This window comes from Pyrgilauda ruficollis, unplaced genomic scaffold, assembly GCF_017590135.1.
Source record: "Pyrgilauda ruficollis isolate IOZ18807 unplaced genomic scaffold, ASM1759013v1 scaffold23, whole genome shotgun sequence".
Classification (NCBI taxonomy): Eukaryota; Metazoa; Chordata; class Aves; order Passeriformes; family Passeridae; genus Pyrgilauda; species Pyrgilauda ruficollis.
This window is the reverse complement of record NW_024522539.1, coordinates 16,020,682-16,044,393: the sequence shown is the minus strand read 5'-3', so window position 1 is coordinate 16,044,393 and position 23,712 is coordinate 16,020,682. Positions and strand designations below refer to the sequence as shown.

The following is a 23,712-nucleotide window of genomic DNA, read 5'->3' as shown; positions in this document are numbered from 1 at the left end:
CTGTGCACCATTCAGGTGAAAGGTGAGATGACAAAATGTACTTTGCGTTGGCCGGGAATCGAACCCGGGTCAACTGCTTGGAAGGCAGCTATGCTCACCACTATACCACCAACGCAGCTGTGTGGGGATGCGGTGCCTGCTCCTGCAGGTCACATTCCACCCAGCTCCAGGCACAGCCCAGCTCCTTCCATTTCTCTGTGCACTGCTACAAGCTGCCACAGAGTATGGGTGTTCCTGTGGGTAAGATATTGGCTGGAAAACTCAAGCTGGCCTAGAGAAGATCAGCACCAGGGAGTGTCCAGGTTTAGAGCAGAACCCTGGACAGATCAGGATTGAGCTGCAGGCCCAGAATGCAGTCTGGGAGAGATGGATCTGGGTGTCCAGCACTGATCTCCAGCCCTGAGCACCCAGAGAAGAAAAGGATCAGACAGTCTCCCTTATTAAATGGGTGCTGGTGGTGCTTTAGGGGACGCTGGTGACAGCATCACTCCCCACACACATTGTGCCAGTGTAGGTGCATTTATGAGTCCATAACTGTGGTGGGATAAGCACAGTCAACTGCTCACCCAGCTGCTCACTCCTGCTCCACCTTCTGTGAATGAGAAGCATAGAAAATAAGATGAGAATTCTACCAGGACAAAATAAGCACCGGGACATGGCTTTGCAAATACTATTGCAAAGCAGACTCAACTTGAGGAAATTAATGTTTGGCCAATTGAAAAAGGTTCACATAGTAACAAGAAAAACCCAAACAAACATTAAACACAACGTTTCCTTGCTCTTATCCAGGATCAGCTTGTCTGCTTCACTCAACATTCTTGTAACCAAAGCATTATAGCATTATGTATTGTCTCTCTGCTCTTCCTGACCCTTCTTTCTTTTCTCCTCTCTCTATCTGGCATTGTCTACCCTCTCTTCATTATGCTTTCATGGAGGCCACAAACTGCTGATAGCTCAGAAGTCTGACATGGAGATGGAACCATCTGTGTGTAGCACATGGCAGCCCATTACCTCTTCCCACAGAAACCACCCTGCAGCATTCCGTATCACCTCCAGTCCGAACACTAGCCAGTACAGTGTCCATGGCAATGCCTGCTTGGCCCAGATCCTGGATCACCCTATAAATGGTCACAGCAGCAAACAGATTAGGAGAAAGAATGGTTCCAGGTCTTTGGGAAGCTGGGGACTGAGCTGCCTGCAGGGAATTGAGGAAGACCTGTGTGCCCATGATACACAGGGCTTTGTGGAGGAAGCTGTGCTGCTGCTCCACAGCCACCTGTGGGCCATGCCAGCTAGCAGGGGCAGAGGGCAGAAGATGTCCTGACACTTTGTCTCCTGGCACATTTCTCAGTCTGAACTGCAAATGGAAATGCTTCACTTTAGTGATGGACCTTGCCACCTTGAGAGAATGTGATGATTATATATATATATATATATATATGTATATAGTTGAGAAGGCAAGTGCAAATCACTAGTGCATTTTGTTTAACTTAGAGACTGCAAAGGGAAGATTAAGGCTAGCACTGTCTTTTTGTTGTTGGACATTTCCTTTGGGAATATCTGCTGGACTTTTGCAAGGGGTTTGTGATGTGCAAGAGTGAGAGGGTAAGATGGTGCATGTAGCTTGAGGGAAAGCACACATCTCCACGGAGCTGGATGCAGTTCAGTGGGTGTTAGTTACATGTTGAGCAGCTGATCACACAAGAAAACATTCTAAATAAAGATGCTGTGCTGGAATTGCCTTTTCTTTTGTAACCTATAAGCTGTGCACAGTTAACAATGAAACGATTCCTCTTTTGCCGGTACATGCAGGATCATATTCTGTCAGTCACCAGGAGCCAGGATCCATAGCAGAGCTCTTCCACAAAACTGCTCCTACACAAACGGCTGGACCAGAAAAGCGCTTGGCTTTTTCCTGGGCACTGTCAGCGCTCATGAAAACAACCAGACGATGGCGGTGTTGACTCGCAAAAGAAGGAAACGCACCGAGCCCAGATCGAAACGACCCTGAGGGCAGAGCTAAGCGACAAACATCTCAGGCTCTCAAATCATCCGAGTCAGGGCAAAAAAGGTCTCACTGATCTTCCACTTCAAAGTGCAAACCCTTCTCTGCACCACATTTAAAAGACAACACAAACTCCTTTGCCCTAACAAATCTTTTCACTCTCACAGAATCTGGGCACAAGCTTGAAAACATCCGTCAAAACCACAGCTCACAAAGACGTCAGCTGAGAAATCTCTTGCTGCCTACAGTTTCAACGGCACCCATCAAACTATCAGCACACATCCTGCTATCGGCACTCTCCTTCCCAGCTCTAGGTACCATCTTAACCTTTCAGTCTCACAGAGTCAGGATCCAAATGGCACAGCACCAGGGACTGCTCACACACTAAAGCTACCAGGACAGAATGCTCAGCAGTGTGCTGTTTCCATTTCCACTTGAACAGCTCAACAGCTCTAACCCAGAGAGCTGCCTGTTGGGAAAAGCTTTTATATTCCCAATGTGTGCATCCGAACTTGCTTTCTTTCCCAAAGGCAGGAACTACAAGCCCATCTCAAAAGAAATGGCATCCCCTCCCCCAAAATACAAAACATCTAGGGACTGACCCCATACAAAAGGTGACAGAACAGCATTACTGGGCATTACTTGCCCAGGGCACTAGATCAGCTGCACAGCAAGCCTCAGGGTAGCTGCTTACCTTGTTTGAAAGATGTATGCTATGGGAATTTCAACAAGGCCACCTCTGAGATGTGGATACCATATGCCAAACTGAATCTATCAGGAGACCACCTTCCAAAGATGCACACCAACTCCATCCCTGTACAAACTGAGGCAAGTGCTTCCACACCAAATATGCCAGGACAGAAATTGGTTACCTCCCTTGACCTCCACTAGGCAGTTTGTTATCTGCACCTCCAACAGCGAGGCTATGTGTTTTTCCTTCTCATGAAAAAACGTGGCCACTCTCATTCAGGAACTCACCAAGCAAAGGCTGCATACCACTTCCAGTAATGCAAGGTCCAACGTTTGCTCCTACACAGAAGGGGCCAGTGCACAGTTAAAGCAAGGAAGGGGTCCTAGAAAAAGGGATGATGGTCCTGAGATATCTCCAAAGATTCCCTTGGGAGAATGTTGAGGTGGTTTGCACGTTCTCCCAGAGGTAATTAAGGACAATCCATGCCCGGGAGGTTGGGCATTATGGACTTGTGGCCAACATGCCTATCACAGGTTACCTCTGAACTGGTCAGGGATATGTTGTGTAGGGTATATTGGACTGTTGTTCTTCCTGCTATCACAGCTTCAGGGAATTCAGTTAGGAATCAAGATATATGATGATCTAATTAGAGAAAAGGAGTCAATTGTTGCAGCCCTGGCTGGAGGGAGCACCCAAAAGTAGGGAAAAGATGAACGGCCACCTGAGCAAATTATACAACACCATGGACCAGCCACATGGAGTCCTAGTGAATTAATATCAGGTGCCAGAGAACCCATTTATAATTTAAATTGGATAATTAGGTTACAAGCTGTCTTTGAAATAATAACCAAGCAGCCAGCTACAGCCCTTAACCCTCTTGCTGACCAATCCATTCAGATGAGGAAAGCAATATTTCAACATCAGATGGTAGTAGATTATCTATTAGCAGAAAAAGGGGGAGTATGTGGCAAATTAAATGACTCAAAGTGCCATTTGCAAATAGATGACAATGGTAAAACAAATAGCAAAGAGAATAAGAAAGTTAGCTCATGTACCAGTCCAAACATGGAAAGGATGGAAATGGGACATGTTTTCGTGGTGGGTTAAAGGAATGCTTTTTTTTTCCTCTTATGTGCTGTAGCAGCTCTCATCTTTTTACCATGTATGATCCCTTGGCTTAGTGCAACTTATTCAATATGTGATCAAAGGGATGCAGGTAGCAGCCATGCCTACAGATCCAGAAATGGCCTCAAAAGGACAGAAAATTATGTCATTGCAAATAATTGCAAAGCAAATAGTTCCAAAAAGGACCCTGTAACAGAAAGTTAAGTTAATTTTAAATAAGGTTTGTAAAGACAATTATTGAGGAAAATAAGAAGAGGAGGGATTGAAAGGAATGAGAAGGAGGTGCCTTTACAAACAAACTGTGGGCCTGACAGAGAGAGGTGAAAGAAGCAATGGGGGAACCATAATTCCATAGGAATTCCACTAATTTACACACTCTGTTACTCACTTAAGACTGTGCAAAATCTCTGGATTTAGAGAAAAAGAACAGAGATACAAGGAAGAAGAAAAATGAGCTGGGGGTGGAGTATGCATTAGAAGGGGGTTTTAGGTATTAGGCTTTTTAGGGAGTCTCTACCTCTCAAGTACCTCAGCCAGTGGGGAAAGAGGAGGGAAAATGTGGCCAGGAAATCAGGACTAAAAGGAGGCCGCATCCCCTAAAAATCATATTACAAAAGACCCCATGAGGAATGCCCCATGACCACCCCCTTTATTCAAGTAAAGTTACAGGACTCCTCTGTCTCCTTTTTGGACATAAACCTCTGGTGTTTGTGGATTAATTTTCTTAACATTCTCAAACTGATAAAGTTGTTCCATAGCGAACCTAACTCACTGCACCTTGTCAAATTGTAAAACACTTTCGACCACAATATGGCAGCTACAGTTTTATAACATAATTTCTCACTGAGAAAAAACTGCTGGCCAGCAAGTCAAACCCTGTATTAGGACTTCTCAAAATAAGTAATTTTATTAATAACAAGCATTCCTGTGAATGTAAAGTTCTACTTTGCCATTCTCACAACAAAAAGGTGTCCGATCCATTTTGCAAAAATTGGCTTTGGAAGCCTCTCCATTTTCGATAGCTAAACAGAAAATATAGTGGTTAAACTTGAAAATAATATCCATCACTTGTGCCTGTCACATGAATTGTGTGACATACCTTTTCCATGTGAAATTACGAAACAACTGTTCCCCAAACAACTTTAAGCATGTTACACAAAACTGCACAAAGTGGTTTCTGTGATATTCCAGAACTACAGCAAGAGATATAAATGAGCCACTGGTAACTCTATTATTTTTGTGTCTCAGTACACAGAGAAATGCAGAGGAGCTGTCAGTGGATGAAAACCACTATGCCCCACTGAAGCAGTAGGTGAATCATAATTCACTTTAGCTGCAGATACTTAAAGACCCTCAAACAATTCTACCTTTAAAATGTGTATTTTTGTAAAGCCTGGTCTCGTTGTTAGATCAGTAGAACACAAAAACCAACATAAAACTGAAAGTTGATGACAATTTACAAGATCAGAACTTTAAAATTTTGCACCTTTTCATTAATATATTAGTTAGATTAACTCAACACATCTACACTGCATAGTCCAGAAAAAAACCCCCAACAGTTAAAAAAAAAAAGAACTCAGAAGACCAATTGTTTTCTTTTGAAAACAATTGACCAACAACTGTCACTAAAAGGAATGTGTAAGATAGTTTCTATTCAAGAGAAGTGAAATGGCACCATCTAGTGACTCACACATGAGAAAGCCAGAGAAGCTGTCACTTCTTTCACTTCCTCTCAACAACATACAGTCAAGTCTGGAAACAATAGCAAAAGTAAATGTAAAAATAAGCATGAATGCCAGAACACTTCCTATGGAACAAGGAATTGAAAGTCAAGTGTTATACTCAAGGATTATTTTTCTACCAAACTAGCTACCTATGGTCTTTAGTATATTAAAACATTCTTGGAGGCACATACAATATAAATTTAATAGTTACATACGATTGACCCAAGTATCTTCCCAGGAACACCAAACGGTTTTTAAGCAATGGCAACAATAGCTTACTAAAGAGGTTTCTATCAGTTAGTAACACACACAGCTGTCGAAACTTATGAATAAAAATGGAGCCACTTTGGATGCATCTCATTTTTCACTGATAAATTCAAATAGCAGCCCCTTCTCTTCAATTGATAATCACACCTCGTATCTGCACAGGCACCGTGATCCTCTGCATTTATGTTCACTGGTTCACTTTTCCAGCAGGCTGCCTAAAGGCTGCCAGCACAGAACATTTCTAAGCTCCTTTTACAGAACTAAACTTTAACTGCTTCTGTGCAGACTGTATAGGCCTTATAGAGCATCCCAGGAATTAATCCACTAGAAAAATATAGACAAAAGCAAAATATTTGCTAGGTTTTATATCATTATTCCTCTATGATTTTGTTGGAGGAGTATATTGAACAAAACCTTAGTAACCTTTTTCTCAGCCTGAGGTCATGTGCCCTCTGGAGGACTATCGAGGAGGGCTTTTCCTTTCGGAATTGCTACACAGAAACTGAAAGAGATGGCGCAGACAATTTTCACCAGTTTCCTCTTTTGTTCTTTGCTTTCCATGGGTGTTTAATGAATAACAAAGAACAGGTCTCCAGCAAACCACACCACTCTAAATTCTAAGGGTGTCTTACCCTAAGAAGTGGAGCACGTTGAAATTATAGATAAATTAAATACAAACTTCGTTTTAAACTATCTTTCTTTCCAAAAGGTGGCAGTCTTTATGAAAAAGTTGAAGGGTTAACTGATAGAATTAAATTTTTCAATGACGATTCCTAAGTTTTATATTCTCGCGGAGGAGAGGCCGGGGCGGGCGGGAGGTGCTTTCGCCGTCTCAGAAAAGCGCATCTCGGAGCCGTCCCCATCGCGGGCCTCCCCTCCGCGGACAGCCCGTGCCCTCTGCCCCGAACCCGCCCTGCCTGCCCTGCGTGCCCTGCCTGCCCTGGGGCTGCGGCTGCCGCCGGCACCGACCGCAGCGCGCCCGCCTCACGCTGCCAGGGCCGCGGGCGGCCCGAGGCCTGCGCCGGCCTCCTCACCGGGACACGGCAGGGGGATGTTGCCGCTGATCCCCTCACCGGGATGGGCACGGGGGCCACACCGCCGGCCTCCTCACCAAGACAGGGAGGTGGGCCTCACCGCTGATCCCCTCACCGGGACACGGCAGCGGGTCCCACCGCCGGCCTCCTCACCGGGACACGGCAGGGGGATGTTGCCGCTGATCCCTCCCCTCCCGGTCCCCTCAGCGAGGCGAGCCGGGGGTCTCGCCGCTCCTATAAGGAAAGGGAAGGGTTCCCTCCCAGGTTCGTGCAGCACTGGGCTTGTCCCTGTCCTCCCTTCAAGCAAGGCCCAGTAACGCAGCCGTCTGCCTAAACAGCAGAACTCAATTAATCAATCAAGACGTGGTTTTAAAGGCTAGTCTGTCCTCACAGCTGACACAAGGAGATGCACAGCCATTTCCTAGTTTCATGTACATCTACCAGTCCTGTTCTGGAAAATTACATATAAACAGTACATAGGACACATGTGGTTGCCTTTTGCCTGTGTTTTATTGGTTCAGAGCACAAGTGTGAGGGTTACAAAGTCATTGCAGTTTGGGTGAGGAAGCTCAGAAGAAGCATTCAGCAGCATTAAGACAGGGACGGAAGTTGTTCAGCCTTGTTGAAGAAATTCTGTCCTTCATCTACAATACAGGCCAGAGCTAGTTAGTTCCTATGTTGCCTGGAGGGGGAAAAAAAAAAAAAATAGTAAGTAAAAGTAGCAGTACAGATTTGCAAACAGCATAAAAATAAATTAAACATTCACCTTTTCTTACAAAAAAAAAAAAAAAGTTTTATAATTTTCACTTCACTTGTAGTGAGTTGGGTAAGTGAAGTCTGCACTTTTCCACTGCATACAAAAATGTCTGTGGGTGGGGCAGCACTGAGAGAGGACGCAGCGAAGGGCGTCAGCCCGGGGCCCTGCCAGCTCCTGTCCCAAAGGAAGTCTCAGGAGCATCGTCCCTTCATGCTGTTCTACAAAGGCGTTAAACCAAGGCAGAAAGGTCAGCGAGCACAATGGCAGCATTTCCCCGAGAAACCAAGACCTGTGTGGAAGCAAGACCAGGGATCTGAGAGCCCAGCACCAACAGGAGGCTGTGGGACACAGAGCTGTGTGTCATGGACACGCCTCTGGATGGGTGGCAGAGGCAGAAAAGGTCACAACTGCAGTAAGCACCTCAGCCACCTACTCAAGGAAGATATTTAAGATTAACTAGGGTGAAATTCTCAAGACTCAGTGGACGTTCACAGAGTTCTTGGTCACAGTGGAGGCAGTACGGTGTATCAGTAGTACAGTTTAAGTTACACACACTTTCCTCAGTTGATTAAACCTGTTAATTCCTCAGATGGGGAAAATGCTCCTATCCTGCTCATAATTTACAACTTTATTTCACAAATTGAACTAACGACTAGTACCAGCTATGTACTCAGAACTCGTGCAGCCTTTCTTCACACCAGCAGCTTCTTGCTGATGTGCTCTGCTGAAGACAGTAAAAAATTTTTGAATCAACTACAACAGATACAAGAGCACAACCTTTCAGTATGTTTTGCATTCCATGTCATGCCTTTTCTTTAAATCTCCAGATGGTGAGACAAAAGCTTCATTTATCTATCTCATCTTTTGAACATGAGAATCTTTCTAAAGAAAAATTATTATGAAATCTTTTTATATTGATGATTTTGGTATAGTTCAAGAATTCTTAAGAGGTGCTGGTCAACCAAGTTGGAAGAATAATTTACAAAAAAGCCAATTTACCACATTATAAAAAGTGGATCCATTCTACACGTGTACCAACAACTTGCCTCTGATTTCAAGAGGGCAGTATTTGTGTCATAACTGCTAGTCTGCCACCAAAAATAGATCCAGACAGAAGCTGTAACAAATCACCATTTTTATGTAGTGTAGGTATGTCTGCTACTTCCTTTTAACAAATGCAGAATGCAAGTGTACTTAAAATGTCACTAACTACTGTGAGGACTTAAGGACTGCTGAGCATCTAAACCCAATTTAGATCTAGGGCATATGTAAGAATGCTCAAACAGCTGCTCCTAAAACAGCAATTTTGTCAGCCAGAAGTCTGCAAACAAGTGCAACAAAGCAAACCAGAACCAAGAAACAGTATGGTGCAACAAGGATGGAACTCCAGCTTTGTGTTGCTAAGGGTGGAGACAATCTATCCTTTCAGCTAACCTCAGCCGATGAGGGGAACACATACAGAACACACTTTAGAAGCTATCTGTCACCCCTGAGTTTCCCACTCACTTCTTAGGATGTCTCAGCTATTAACTTGCTTTTGTCTTGGGTAGATAAAACCCTTCTCTCCTTAGGTTTTTTAATTTTTGAACCAGCTGTGAGCTGTGCCAAATCACAATAATTTGGAAGGCAAAAACTATTGCTAACATAACAGCTAACAACTATTTGCCAAATCCCTCAGTTTGGGATTTATTCCTCAGTTGAAGGACACTGGACAAACAGTATTTGCTATATTGATGCAATATTTGTGCAGGTTATTTCAGAATCATACCTTTCAAATAATGCTGATTTGAAACAACCACAAAAAAGGAGAATGTTAACAGCTTAAGTCAGTAGATCATTCTTAATCAAACTGGAAATTGTGTCTCATGTTACCTTTACAGGCATTGCTCAGAAGTTACTTTAAAAGGGCATTTCATGACACTAAACGTCTGGAAAAACGGTTTCCTAGGAAACTGAAGGTCATCAAAATAATATAATTAGATTTAAGCAATCACTACAGAAAGAAAGGATTTTTCTGGACAACTCTAAAGAACAGTGAAGTTTAGGAACAAGCAAAGACAGACAAAAACCCTTGTGGTTCATCACTGAACTAAGCTTTGCAGATACAACCCAGCAGGACACCTTTCCACAACAAATGTATCAAAAGTAGAGTGGAAATGCCAACTGTATAAAAACTATGTGGAATATTTCATACAAAATACTCCAAAATGCTTTTCATTATGTAACTTTTATTTGAGACACACATTGTAAAAAAGTTCACATGAAATAATAAAACTATTGGACTATGAAGGTTTTCTTAGGAGCTGGGTTTGGGGTTTTTTATCTATATACATCAATACACATTTAATGATTAGGTTTACAAGTTAACCACATGACAAGTTCACTTTTATCTGCAGGAGCTTTTCACATTACACCTTTATACCAGAGGTAAAATGTGCTTAAACACACACAGCAGAACACTTCTATTTCAAAATTAAGCATTTTCTCAAGGACTATACTTTTTATTCTGAATTTAGTAGCTATGTAGCATTAAAATAATGGTAATTGAAGTTTTATTTGCAAAAATGTTCGTAAGGCCATAGGAATGCACTGAAATAGTTAAATTCACCAGAAACAAGAAAAATCAATGTAAATCCTGCTTTTTTTTGGAAGAAAGAAATACAAGTTTTATTTATAAGAGTGAGAATGGTATAAGCAGTTCAATGAACAGAGGAGAAAAAAGACCTATTATTACCTACAGACCAATCCTTAGCAAGTTTAACATTGCAAAAATTCTGTTACATTAACAGGTAACCCAACAACAGATGCATTTTCACAAATAACACATTTATGCATTTTACATATTATTGATGGACTTTCAAATCATTATGTTTTCACAATATTTTAATGTGATATGTACATTCAAGACTTCTTTATTCACTTGTGAAAATGATTCACGTAATTCTCTTAACTTCAGCAGACTAGTATGAGAAAGTCACAATGGGAAATATTCTGTAAAAAGAACTACAGGTCTGAAAATTCAATCAGCATTTTTGAGACTGTCCCCCAAAGAGAAAAGTGAGCTGCATTAAGTTTCATGAGTGGTTTAAGCTTTAGCAATATTAGAACTCCCAGATAAGTCAATAACACATTCTATATACACTCAACAAAAAATTCTTGTGCATGTTTTGCTGAGCACAGACTGAAAGCTAAAATTGCAAAGCACTGAGACCAGTTTGTTTTTCATTTGGCTTTTTTGTAAAAACCATTTAGAAAAACATAGGTCAAGATATAGTGCACAGGCATGGGGCTGAGGGAAAGTTCTCCTAAAACTCCAAAGCATAAGCAGCATATTTGTTTTATTGAAATCCACCCAAAAATGTCTGCTTTCCTGAAAGGTTAATGGCAATTTCTGGAAGAAAACAGAAATACAATTGCTGCTAAGTGAATCATAAGTATATGACTTTCATTCTAATGGGCATTAGAGTACTAACTAGTTGACTGAGGTATAGTTAAGAGTCCTTCAAAACTTAAGATTATATAGTCTTGAGCAAAGTAACAACAGAGACTGCACAAAACAATCATAGTGATATTAGAAAAGCCTGTAATACCCAGCATCTGATGCATAGGCAGAACATACCATTATCATCACCCGCTTGTCTAGAGGAAACCATAGCTAAAATATCCCAGTAAAACATACAGCTGATTTGCATGCTAAGATACAGCACATTTTCCCACGTCTGACAGGGCAGACTGTACACAGAAAGGTCTCTACTGACCAAAAGTTAGCACACTGATAAAGTGCAGCCACTCAGCCATTTAATACTGCTGGAGAAGTGGGGTGGGGGCAAAGACATAAAGAAAGAAATCTGCATTTTACCTTATCCATAAGATCACATGAAATTAGAATTCTTCAGTTTCAGCAGATGACAACAAAATTGCATTAAATTCTTCTACAAATAGAAAAAGATGAACTGTACACGAACAATAAGCAAAGGGAAATATTTACTGCAGTACTTTCTCATGCATAAAGTGAATTTCCTATGGTCTTACCTCACATTTATGTACAGTTTAGCACAGCTAAATGTAAGAAAATAGCAAGTTCTTTTCTCCCTCCCACCCTCCCCCATACAGAGCAGATACCCCAATTCGCTGCTGCTTCAAGAAGCACTTCATAGACTCTACTACTTACAGGCTCTTTCAAAGGGAAGTTCATGGAGACTAATATTGAATGAACATTTAACCACACAGTGAAGACAGGAAAAACAATACAAAGCATTCTGTAAACAGTGCCAAACACAGAACATGTCAGTTTTGGTTTGCAGACAACCCCTGAGATAAAAATCAAAGTATTACGACACCAAGTAAGTCAGAGGTAAATTACTGAAAATAAACAACATTCATAATTGGTGTCACAACACTTTCTGTATAGAAGCACTTTTTTTAACCATACAGAAAACATAACTGCTTTAGCCTGTCCAAGAAAAACATCAAGGGTAGACAACAGAGCAGTTAGGGTTGCTTTGTTTTTTCACTAAACCTTGTTGCCATGAAGGTTTCTCTGTTCTAGTGCAGCAACAGCAGTTTATGAGATCCACCGTCTAGTTACAAGAACTACTATTAAACTACGTGTGGGGACAGGCTGATAACCACCTAAAACTTTATGGAACCAGCTACTAAGTTTAAACCCTTTAAAATCAAAAGCTTTACATCTAACGCTATTGGCCTGTTCGCTTTCGAACTGTTTCAAACAGACCCAGAGATGACAAATTCAGTACCTGACACAACAAAATGGTTCTCTGTGGTAACAACTAACTCACTGTTTACAACTCCAGACAACCAAGTGAAGCAAAAGCATGTCAGACATTTCCTTTGACAATGACAGAACACACCCATCCCCTAACAGCAAACATGCTGGACACAAACTTGTAGTTAAAGCTTACAATGGTCCACGTTTGGCACACCAACAGAACTAAAGCACCTGTTTTAATTGCTCATTGAGGAAATTTTTCAGAAGACAATAAAAAAGTAGTAGAACAAAGACTAGGTTATACAATGCTCAGTTGAGTAAAAAAAGGCAACTATGTTTCACCTCTGCTTCTAACAGTCTAGGTCACTGTACCAGTTTTTGATGAAAAAACAACTGCTTGAGCAGACCAAAGACACACATTCAGCATTAACAGCAGAACTAGGAGTACATTATAGCCCTAATGAGAGGCTTCCTTAGTGCCAATGCTTACAAACATTAACAAACTATCCTTAGAATTAAGAGTAGAAATGGAAGTCACCTTTAGAAGCAGTCATTTCTCAACAAGTGAATCCACAAAGAGGTTACTCAAAACCCATGCATTCAGCTTCCACAAGCCACTTAAGTGATAGTGATGAGGCCAATTTGTGGTGATTTCAAATCCAGAGTGTGCTTCCTCATCAGAAACAAAAAAAGGAGCAGACAGTCTGAGCTAACAAGGGAAGTTAAGTGAGGAAAGACACTGTGTTTATTCAAATAACTGAAAGGTGCATCTGTGAATCAGACAGTGACTGGCAATTCAGAACACAACTTTGCTAAGTCTGGTAAAGAAAGAAAAGCATACTACATTCAGGATAGAAGCCATAGCTTCTGCATGAACAGATTTGTGCATCTAAGAGACAAAATCTGTACAAATTTGTTAAATGCCAATTGTTACAGTAATTCTCATCACTAGAGCAACAACATCCATACTGCATGGCCATGAGTATACAGCATAGAAAATAATGGAAATGAGACTCAATTTTTTCCCCTGGCTCTTCTGCTTGAAAATAAATTTGTTTAAAAAGAGAAATAAAACTGTGCACAAATCTGTTAAGAATCTTACTTACAAGTCAAACTGTGCAAATACAAATGTAAGATTGTGCTGTAACAGGCAGTAAGAGGCCAATATGGATGTGCAAAGTTAAAAGAAACATAGCAGCTTTTGCAACAGGCAATAAAACAGAAAGTAAAAAAGGAAAACAAGTTAAATCTTGCATTTGTGTCTCCACTTCATAGCTTCCATATCTGAGAAAGAAGAGCCTGACAGGTCAATAGGCTTAGTGAGCAAAATCCGCTTGGTATTTGTGTATCGCAGTCTACGTTCAATGGAGCTCTCAGCAGCAGCTTGGTGGTATTATTTCTGAGGCTTTGTGACCCTGTGCTTTCAAAGAAGCAGAAAAGGTTCTAAGTGTGCTGCAGTCTTATCATTAGAAGTTCATCAAAGTAGCGTGCATCGAAAGAAGCTGCTCTTCTTAGATCGATTTTCTGTTATTTTTACTGGCCCACCTGCCCCCGATGAACTGTTGTCATTCTGAAAGAGAAAAGAGTGTCAACATCATAAATGCAGAAAATAGCATCTCTAGCTTTCCTAGTCTCCCTTCCCACTTCCTCTGCTTGCAAAGTAATAACCAGAGCAGAGATCTGATTCGACTTGAGCTCCTCAGTTATCCAGACTTCATTAATCATTTGGTAAAAAAATATAAACATTTATATAACAACCCAAATCTCAAGAATTAGCTGGAGAAGAGACTACATAATAACACGGATCACACTACTGCATTTTGGAACAACACATCAGTTTCAGGCTGCCCAATGTTAATTCTCATGCAAAATAATGAATAGTTATGCACTGATGTGTAATAAAGTGTGATAAATCACTGCTCAAATTTTATCTAGTAAATCCCTAGGAGATTTTGGTAGGGTTACTACTCAGTATTATGATACTGTCCTCTCACTCTATCTAGTTTGTATGCTAATTGGAAATACAAACCATTTTTCTGTTGAGCTTTGTCATAATGTCTCGTGCAAGTGTGAAAAATGCCTGGTGAGGAGGGGAAATAAAGAAAAACAAGAGTTAGGCACAAGACACATTAAGGACATTATAAACTTGGACTAGACAGATACATTAACCATACAGTGCTCTGTAGGCCACTAGAAGCACTTTGAGTTGCAAGACACTCTATGTACAATATCTGTATATGTAAAACTTCAGCAAATGTCCTTTACAAGAAAAAACTATTTATTTTTAGCCTCCATCTCGCCAATCTTTGAAGCAAATGAACAGACCTTTCTATTGCACACCTCTGGGAGAGAAAAAAAAATCAGCTGAAGACAAGGCTGTATTTGCTAATCCTGTTTTTATTACCCCCCTAAACTGAACTGTGCATCACAATTAGGAACCCAGAGAGGTCTGAGAAGGGCAGGCCTGGGAATTCACATTAAGGTTAGCTTGCTTTCTGTCCTCCAAAGTTTTTACTCTGGACTATCTATAAGGCTATTTAAGCTTCCAGTATCTCAATTAAAGACAAAAACCCATGAATAATTACTCTGGCAAATCTCAGCATCCCAGATTTCAATGTATGAAGGAGCAAAGAAACTTCTGTAGCAGGAAAGCTCTGCAATTCTCCAGGAGTAGGAAAAAGCAAGACTTTAGGCTGTCTGGAGACCCTAATAATGAAAGGACAGTTCCAGAATGTAAGAAGTATAAACACTTCCCCTCCCATTGTGTTTGGAATATAGCCATAGACAGGCACTCATTTAATGTAAATAAACCACAACAAATAAATTATTTCTCTTCTGATCCCAAGAATATCACAATTGTGTAACTCCCTGCAAGTAAAGTATTTGGTGGAAAGTAAACCAAATCATTAGTGATTGCCAAATGCCTACACCAGCTGCATTTTTTAATGTTTTCTTCACCATTCATGTGACAATTTAAAAAAATATTTAGAGAGCCAAACATTCTGGAGTAAGCACAAACTACTGCTGTGCATTTCATGATGTGCAGGGGTTAAAATGAAACTGCCATGTCATGACAGAGCAAGTTGACCCTCCAGAGGAACGCAGGTCTCCCCTCTGGAAATGACTCCCCATGGTCCCACTTCCAGAGTCTGCTCTAAGAATCACAAGGACACTGAAAATCAGATCAAGCCGCTCCAGATGCAGCATGATGCAGATCAGTCCATTCTAACTCTATCCTGTAAAACAATGACCCCACAATCAGAAAAAAAACAGCCTGGCTGGCACAACACCCCTCTTGTTATTTTAAAGTAACAATGTCTTCAATTTCTAGTTAACTTGTCAGATGCATGAGCTGAATTAAGTAGGTGTTTGCAGGACTCTTAAAGAAAAAAAAAAAATCCCCTAAAAAGACTTTTAAATGATTAGGTATAAGGATAACACAAGTCTACATTGTTGGGTGAATAAATCTTAATTTAACTGGCCTTTGATAGAGTTATTTTTTTTGTCCACACTTCTTATACAGCTCAGATCCTCCCCCACCCTCCCTGAGATGACACGAGTGATTTATAGCAAGACAGACTGGACTTGGGCCACTCTTCCTTCCCACTCTATTTCCTTAAGCTCTCACTTAGATCTTGTGGGTTTAGCACGAAATTTATTTGCAGGAAAAGAGATTATAAATCTATAAATCTATAAATAGCATTGTACCACTTCTTCCTCCTCTAACATGAGCTCATGACCTGATGTTCACGTTAATACATGAATTTTCAGCCTCATCTGCACAGCATGTATTTAGTAGTAATCTGAAGGCTCTGTGACACAGTAGCATGTTACCCTGAAAGTAAAGAATCCCATTTCCTGCACAAGGCACTGTTCTAAAATTAAACCTATTAATTGCCCAAAAGGACCTGAAATTTAAGCAGCAAGGCACAGACATCTAAGGCAACTGTTTTCAACAGTAATAGTAAACCACTCTGTTAATACCCATTTTTACAACAATTCCAGACACTACCAGAAAGCCAGAAACAGGTGGATCATAGCAGTAGACCCAGGAGTACAGCTGGGACTTCAGGTCCCAGGGCAGGTGAGAAAGCCCAGCAGACCATGAAGCACACCTCCAGAGAAGTCATTCAGGGAACACCCAAGCGTAGCACCCATCTCTTACCTCTTCCACATTTATGCTGGATTTTGCACTTGTCTCCAAAAATTTGATTCCGTAATCAATTGCTAACTGGAAGAGAGGTTAAAGTTTTTCAGTGGCTTTGAAGTTCCTTTGTAGAAGTATTGTTTCACCCAGGTTCACAATAGGTTCATAATAGAATAGATGCTGCATGCTACAGCAAGCTTTAAAAACCAAACCAAGCTAGCTTCACTTCTATTTTCTCTTGCAAGACATTAAAGACTATGAGATAAAGTATTAGAACTCATCATACTCTCACATAAAGTCAAAACAAAACAAAAAAAGGACATTAATTTCTGACCAAAATACTTATTTAGGCTCTAAAAAATCATGAAGGTACAATCTTTCTTGATACAGATTGTGGACCAGAGAACTACAATGCAACCATCCCATAAGCTATGTTACCAAGAGCTAGACTACTTCAGCTGTACACAAGAGATTTTGTAGTATTCTTCCTCACTTGTTTGTTCTGTAGAACAACTAATTAATTACTTAAGCTTTAGTAACAGCACTTATAACTAGAATAAGTAACCACCACAGTGAATTGAGTACAAGGTGGTCAAACTACATAGAAAACTTTATATTGAGCTCTAGAATACTTCATGCTATAGCAAAGGTCAACATTCTTTACAGGATCTTGCCCTCAAGACAACAGTACCATTAAGTTTATTCAAACCTGAAGACAGTTAACTGCTATTTAAAAACAAAAAACCCCAAACCTGGCATCCTATATATGTAAAAGTTTCTGAAACAAAGAGATTTGAGACCCATTCTCTCTCACGTGCCTAAAACATATCAAACACACAGAAGCTAAAATCCTACAAGAAGTAGGCTTCTAATTAAGGTGAGTTACCAAATCTTACCTTCTCCCCTTTTTCTTTTGAGACTTGTCTTTTTTCATTCATATCACATTTGTTACCCAAGATCATTCTTTCTACATCTGAAGAGGCATGCTGGAAGAAGAAAAAGTAATCTCTCAGGAACAAAGTGCATTATTGTTGAAAAGAAACTTGTGTGTCAAACTCCTCCACAACAGACTATTTTATTTTAGAGAAATTATCTAATATGAAGGCATTACTGAGAGAGGCTGACTCTTGAAAAAAGCAATTAAAATATTAAAATAGGCTGGATTAAATACCCCTAGATTACATTTGCCCATGTACTGTAATAGATCAAATGTGTGCCATGAGCTCTGTAGCAGGCTGCACACATGCACAGGCATTTGGCTGCTCTGGAAATGTAACAGGAGGCACTTTACCCCTAAGTGGTGCATGGCCATGTATGCTGGCTACTGCAATGGAAGTGAGTAATTACTTGATTTTTATTTGTCCCAGGGAAATCATAAAATGGAACAAAGCACTTACCTCTTCTATGTTTCTTATCCAATTTTTTATGTTGTCAAAAGACTTTTCATTTGTGATGTCATACACCAGCATAATTCCCTAAATAAAGTTAGGAAAATCTAGTTAGATGAGCTAGTACTATTGGCTGACTTTTGATGTATGCTGTAGTTTTAATTATAGTTAAAAAAAAATTCAGCACTGGATTATAGGTAAGTCTTGTCTCAAGGCATTATCCCATGGCTTGGAATTTACCCACAATATTACTATTTAACATTTTTTGCCACTGTTAGAGGTTAAACACTCCACCTATACAAAGCTTTTCATTATTAGCCTACAGTCAGGGCAAGTTTAGAAATTGTACCACACCAGCCACCAGGATCTCTGGTTAAAGTCACATTTAGATGCAGCAGCTTTAAGCAGTCCAGGATACCAAACCTGTCAGCTCCAACCAGCAGAAACTTTTACCCCTGGGGCTCTCCCAGAAGCTTTAGCTTTTTCCAGCAATTCTGTACATACACTGGCATGGGATCCCAACAGTTAGCAAAGCATGAGAAACCAGAGAGCCTTGAGGACAGACTGCAAGGTTCACCTCCATTTCCTAGGGCCTTTCCAATCATTCCCCATAGGAAAAACAGAAGTCCTTGGCCATGGACTGGGGAGAAGACCAGGTCAGTGAAAAAGCCTTTTTAAGCACTGGAGAGCTCTAATACAGTGCCACAACCATTATTATTTCTCCCTGTGCTCTGTGACAGTGGAGTTATTTGGACCCACAGCCTATGAATGTCACAGATCTGTTCATACAAAGCAGAAAGAACTGCAAACAGCAGCACAGGGAGTAACCACCAAGTCAAAATTAAAGGTGTCCCAACATAAAATATCTCAAAACATAGCATTAAGAACCATTACAAGCATTGTACCACAAGGGTGCAGGCTTTAAGTCAATTATTTGACTTCAAGTCACTCTCAGTGGAGGAAAACATAACAGTAGGTGTTGCAGGTGATTGTATTTCTAGCCCAGACTTTGCATTCTCTACTGGCTGAAGGAAAAGCAATTCAGTGAAACACACTTTTAATATTAAAATAATTCATTATCCATTTTTGAAACACTGCAAGTGTTTAAAGGTGTTGACTGCATTTAAAAAAAAACCAAACCTCTCTGATTAAAGCTTGGTAACTTATTTTATTAAAATCTGCAGAAATTTTAATTATATTAAAGAAGACAATAGGGCTGGAAGTTTCATCACAAAAAACAGGCCTAGACTGAGTACCAGCAATTAAAAAAAGGAAAAACAAAGAGTAAACCCCCAACCAAACCACAAACTTCATTCCCCACCTCTCAAGCCACAATTATCCAGTCCTCAGTGGAAGACTTACACGACACAAACTTAGGAGCAGCAAACCAGTTCCACTAGCTATGTTTAGGTTTTTGTGTTTAGGTTTTTGGAAGTGTGAGCACTCACCATGGCTCCTCTGTAGTAAGCTGTTGTGATTGTGCGGAATCTCTCCTGGCCTGCTGTATCCCTACAAGTCAGTGAAAAAAAGGATTTGTTTTACACTCATGAGATGCCTTATTGAAGAGTAACAATGCATTGATACTTGTTCATTGGGAAAAACACACCTTTGGCTGTTTGCACAAGTTTCTTCAGCCCTCAGCAGTCTCCTCACTCCTAAGCTACCCTCCTTACATCAGCAGTTAGAGCAGCACCAGAAACGTGGCACAAAACCACTCCAGTTTTCATGCAAGCAATAAAACTCAGCAGTACACAGCCTGCCCTCCAGTAATTCAAAATAAAAAGCTCTGATGCATCCACGTCCTGTCTTAAACAGAAGTTAAACCACACAGCAATAAAGTATTTCAGGATAGTGCACTGTCACATCCAGTTTGCTGCTAAGTTCAGCCACTACAGCTCAGTGTGCTGGTGTTCTGTCCTGGCTGACCTGAAAGCAGCACCTGTCTGTGAGTGACCCAGCAGACCCAAGTGTTTGGATACATTATATATTTGGTGATACCAGTCACACCTCGGGAGAGCTGAACCCCAAAGGCCTGACAAAACCCAGATTTTTTAACCTATATTACAGACAGAACATTTTTATCAGCCACTTGTGGCACTGCACCTCCTCAGTCACAAGGATCCTGGCTCAGAAGACCCAGTTTCTAGTAAGCCACCATGCAAGGAATTAGCACTCACCTGTGCCTTGGTGAGTACAACCAGGTATCAAAGTACCAGAGGAGATTACCTTTTATTGGCTTGCATATTTTAGCTTACAGCTACTGAGTTAATATTTCTCCTCCACATCTTAAATGTAAAGGTACATTTAAGAGGACAGTTTTTGATAAACTAGGAAATTGCTGTAATGCTTGCATGTGAGCAGGCTATTTCTAGTGCTACTGAAGCAGAACCACTGCAAGGGCAAGCCAGAAGAAAGCATAAACCTTATGAACAGTAAATTAATAAAAGGTATGAAACTTCTGGTACACTGAAGCTCAAAAGCTTTGAAGTATTCTTTCTCAAAGTGAATTAATTGAAAACCTGAATTACTTTGGAATACTTACCATATCTGTAGCTTGATTTTCTTTCCATCTAATTCTATTGTTCTGATTTTAAAGTCGATTCCTGCCAGAGAAAGAGATACTCCTCAGTTTTGCATTTAATGAAAAGGAAGTGTTCAGTTTCCTTTTGGCAATTTGGTAAAAGCAAACTTAGTCAAAAGAACCATTCTGAAGCTGCAATTTCTTCCACACACTTGGAAGTGCTGAGAATGCACGAAGTTCTCAGCTGCATCCAACATCCACATAGTATATAATAAGGATAAATTATTCTGCACAATGAAAGCAGGCCATACTCAGGCTCAGTACTAGTTAGGCAAGATCATTAGAGGAAGGCTTGATCTCCAGGTCCTTCCATTTCACACCAACAAGGTCACTGTGTATTTCTCCTGAACATCTGACTAGTCCCTGCAGTTTAAGTCAATTCCCTGGCACCTCTGGCTCAGAGTCAGAAATAAATCCTGTGACCCCTCAGTTCCTTTTCAAAGCCAGCATCTACTTTTAAAAACTGATGTTTGATGCAATCTAATCAGACATCACAGTAAATACAACACAGGAGATACAAGACTCCTTTTCCAAGAATACTCATTTGGGGACAATTAGATTTTCTAGGAAGCTCCAAAAATCATCAAGAAAACACTTCTCTCCTGTTCCCCTTTATACTTCCACATGGTACCCATCAGTTCTCAGACTGATTTTGAAAATAAATTTCAGATTTTAAGCCATAGGCTTTTAAAAAAGATTGAAAAAATGAATTCAGAAGGGCTTAATAATGTCTTTTGAAGGTTTAGAGGGGTGAAATGGATTTCCAAACAGACTAGCCCCTTAATCCTAACTACTTTAACTTTTGGATCTCTAAATCTGTATTACAACACAGGTCAAATTGAGACTGCTCAAGTCTCACTACTACATGACTGCCAGATGTTTCAATCTTGTGACAGTATCCCCCAAATTAATTGGTTTGGAAACAAATGGCCCACTTTTTCTTCACTGCATCTTAAATAGTTACTTGATACTTAGTTGTAGTTTGTAAAAGATGGGGATAAGTTAGAAGAAATTAAATAAACTTTCTTAAAACATGATTTAATTTACAATTATCAAAAGTATCTTAATTGCAAAAATGCTGTTTCTAGCTTTAAGAATTCATCCATCCACTAAACAGGAAGCTATGGGAGTTTTTACAACACCACAGTAGAAACGGAATATATCGATGTTCATTAGTTATTTGAATTTCATTCTTCTCACATGCAATATTACTATTTTAATATACTGAAAAGAACAACTTTCAGCCACTTAATGTGCCATGGATACATAGCTCATTAGTTAGACTACAAATTACGAGCAAAACTACCACATCAGCACTTAAACAGCATACAAAATTAATTGCATTAATTTAAAACGCTACGATTACTAGTACAATTGCAATTTCACAAGATTCACTGGTAGGAAAAAAGATACTTTAATTAATTCACACTCTTCTAAAAATGACATAAAAATTATATGCACTTTCAAAAAACGCCTATCCTCTGTAACATAATTTCGGCAAGTGTTTCCATTTTACATTGCAGAGGATATTGCCTGCCCTGTTGTAAAATTTTTTCTCCTAACTAGGTGCAATCACAGCTGCTGAAATCACACATAATTGTATTCAGATCTGAAAACAAATGACCTTTGCCCTGAATAGATTTTGTTTTGGCCTCAAAGGTTATGAAGCACAAATATGGATTTCTCTGGAAAGGGCATTTTATTGTGGCAACAGCAAATTAAATCAGTTCTAAAAGTTCATTTGTGTCTAGGCCTGAAGCTTTGGGAAACAACTAGCAGGAAAACTGGATTCAGAGACTGCTGTGGTTGAAAGAGAATTCTGCCTGCACTGTGAGCTGCTGAAGCTGAGGCACAGCAGTGACTGATCCTGTAGGGGAGGCTTTCTGAGAAGGACTCCTGACTGCAGCACAAGCTTCCCATGTGCACCAATCCAGCTCTTGCACAGACTGGTTTCTCGTGGTTACTCATTTTCCTTGCAGCACTGAAATGATTTATACAACCACTCCTTTGATGACTTCTAAAAGTCAGGACCTGCACAAAAAGTATCTTCTCAGAACTTAAGATTTCTAGTGTGAACTTCACCCAAATTCTCAATTATTTATTTCAAAGCTAAAAGAAGAATATAAAGGGAAAGGCTGTAAGTACCTCTGCAACTGTAACATTTTGGAGGTTAAAATGAACTAGAAACTGATGTTTCTGTTGCTTTTTCACTTCAGTATGAGGAAGTGGTGAGCTACACACATTCAGAGCAAGCCTGGTGACATGTGCTGCCACTTCCGCCCAAGTGCTCTTGCATGGCAAAGCACAAACCACGATCTGCTTACAGCTACATCGAAATTACACCATGGAAAACACTCCAACAACTACAGAATTTCAACACTAACTCCTGACAGAAGATTTCTGTTTTTAATCCATACTTCTTTTGCACAGTCATACACTGGGATACAAAAGTCTGAAAAGTTACTTAGGCCAAATGAAGAGGAGCCAGTGAATTAAAGTTTGATTGCAAAGGATCACACAGCTTGCAGTGTTAAAATGCAACATTAAATGCTTCCAGTAGGGAGAAAAAGCCCAGAAACATCTGGATGTCCATCTGAAGTTAAGTTTTAGAAGCTTTTAGAAAACACAGACCCAGATTAATGCTTAAGAGTGCAAATGCTAACAGGACAATTAACTGCTAAAGTGGAGTTGTCACAGGGAAGTTGACACACTGGTGCCCACCTAGCATGTCAGTCTGTATAAATACAGATCAGAGCCACACAGAAGCATTTGTTGCAGGAATCACAAACCTGCTCTCTGCAAGGATAGAACCCAGAACGTGCAACCTGAACTGCACATTAGTTAGGGCTGTAATTGCTTGCATTTCCCTTGCAGCATGGGGTAAAAGCAGCTGAGGGCTTAATGTTCTTCCAAATCCTTTCCAGATCCTTGCTAACTACAGGCCAGGGGTGCATCCTCCCTCCTCACTCTACTGAGGGTATTTGCTTCCATAGCCTCCAAAAAACTCTTGTCTAGGAGCACACTGGGCAGCATCATTAGTGCCTCAGGAAGGCTCTCACAGAAAACCCTGGCAGCTGTATGCTGCTGTGTCTACCTTGCATTGCTCTGCAATAATCAGCTGATAAAATTCAGGGCATGCCCAGTCAGTGACACACAGCCAAATGCCACAGGCCAGGGGGACTGGCCTCACCTGGCCTCTTTTGGTTTAAGCCAAGAATTCACGTCCATCTCATATCCCAAAGCTCTTCTGCCACTCCCTCTTCC

General features: G+C 40.5%; 1 protein-coding gene and 1 non-coding gene across 11 annotated transcripts in view; both read right to left on the bottom strand.

Moving 5' to 3' along the window:
* Positions 1 to 43: 43 nt before the first annotated feature.
* On the bottom strand, positions 44 to 115 carry TRNAG-UCC. The gene has a single exon. It is a non-coding gene; the product is annotated as a tRNA-Gly (tRNA).
* Positions 116 to 7,337: 7,222 nt separating this feature from the next.
* The window catches only part of RAB8B (RAB8B, member RAS oncogene family), a 29,522-nt gene continuing 13,147 nt past the window's right edge, over positions 7,338 to 23,712 (bottom strand). Inside the window, exons 2-11 of one of the 10 annotated variants that reach the window (XR_005955271.1) lie at positions 20,410 to 20,470; positions 19,316 to 19,376; positions 17,877 to 17,954; positions 17,376 to 17,465; positions 16,498 to 16,563; positions 14,362 to 14,412; positions 13,878 to 13,902; positions 12,871 to 13,747; positions 11,463 to 11,535; positions 7,338 to 7,528 (exon numbers count right to left, since the gene is read on the bottom strand). Coding sequence is in view for 6 of the 10 variants with exons in the window: in XM_041468903.1 (XP_041324837.1) it covers positions 13,602 to 13,747; positions 13,878 to 13,902; positions 14,362 to 14,412; positions 16,498 to 16,563; positions 17,376 to 17,465; positions 17,877 to 17,954; positions 19,316 to 19,376; positions 20,410 to 20,470 (578 nt within the window). In the remaining 4 variants the exon portion in view is untranslated. Of the gene's footprint in view, positions 7,529 to 9,811; positions 13,903 to 14,361; positions 14,413 to 16,497; positions 16,564 to 17,375; positions 17,466 to 17,876; positions 17,955 to 19,315; positions 19,377 to 20,409; positions 20,471 to 23,712 lie in introns of those variants that run through there. The other 9 variants (XR_005955268.1, XM_041468907.1, XR_005955269.1 and 6 more) reach the window with 9 other exon arrangements.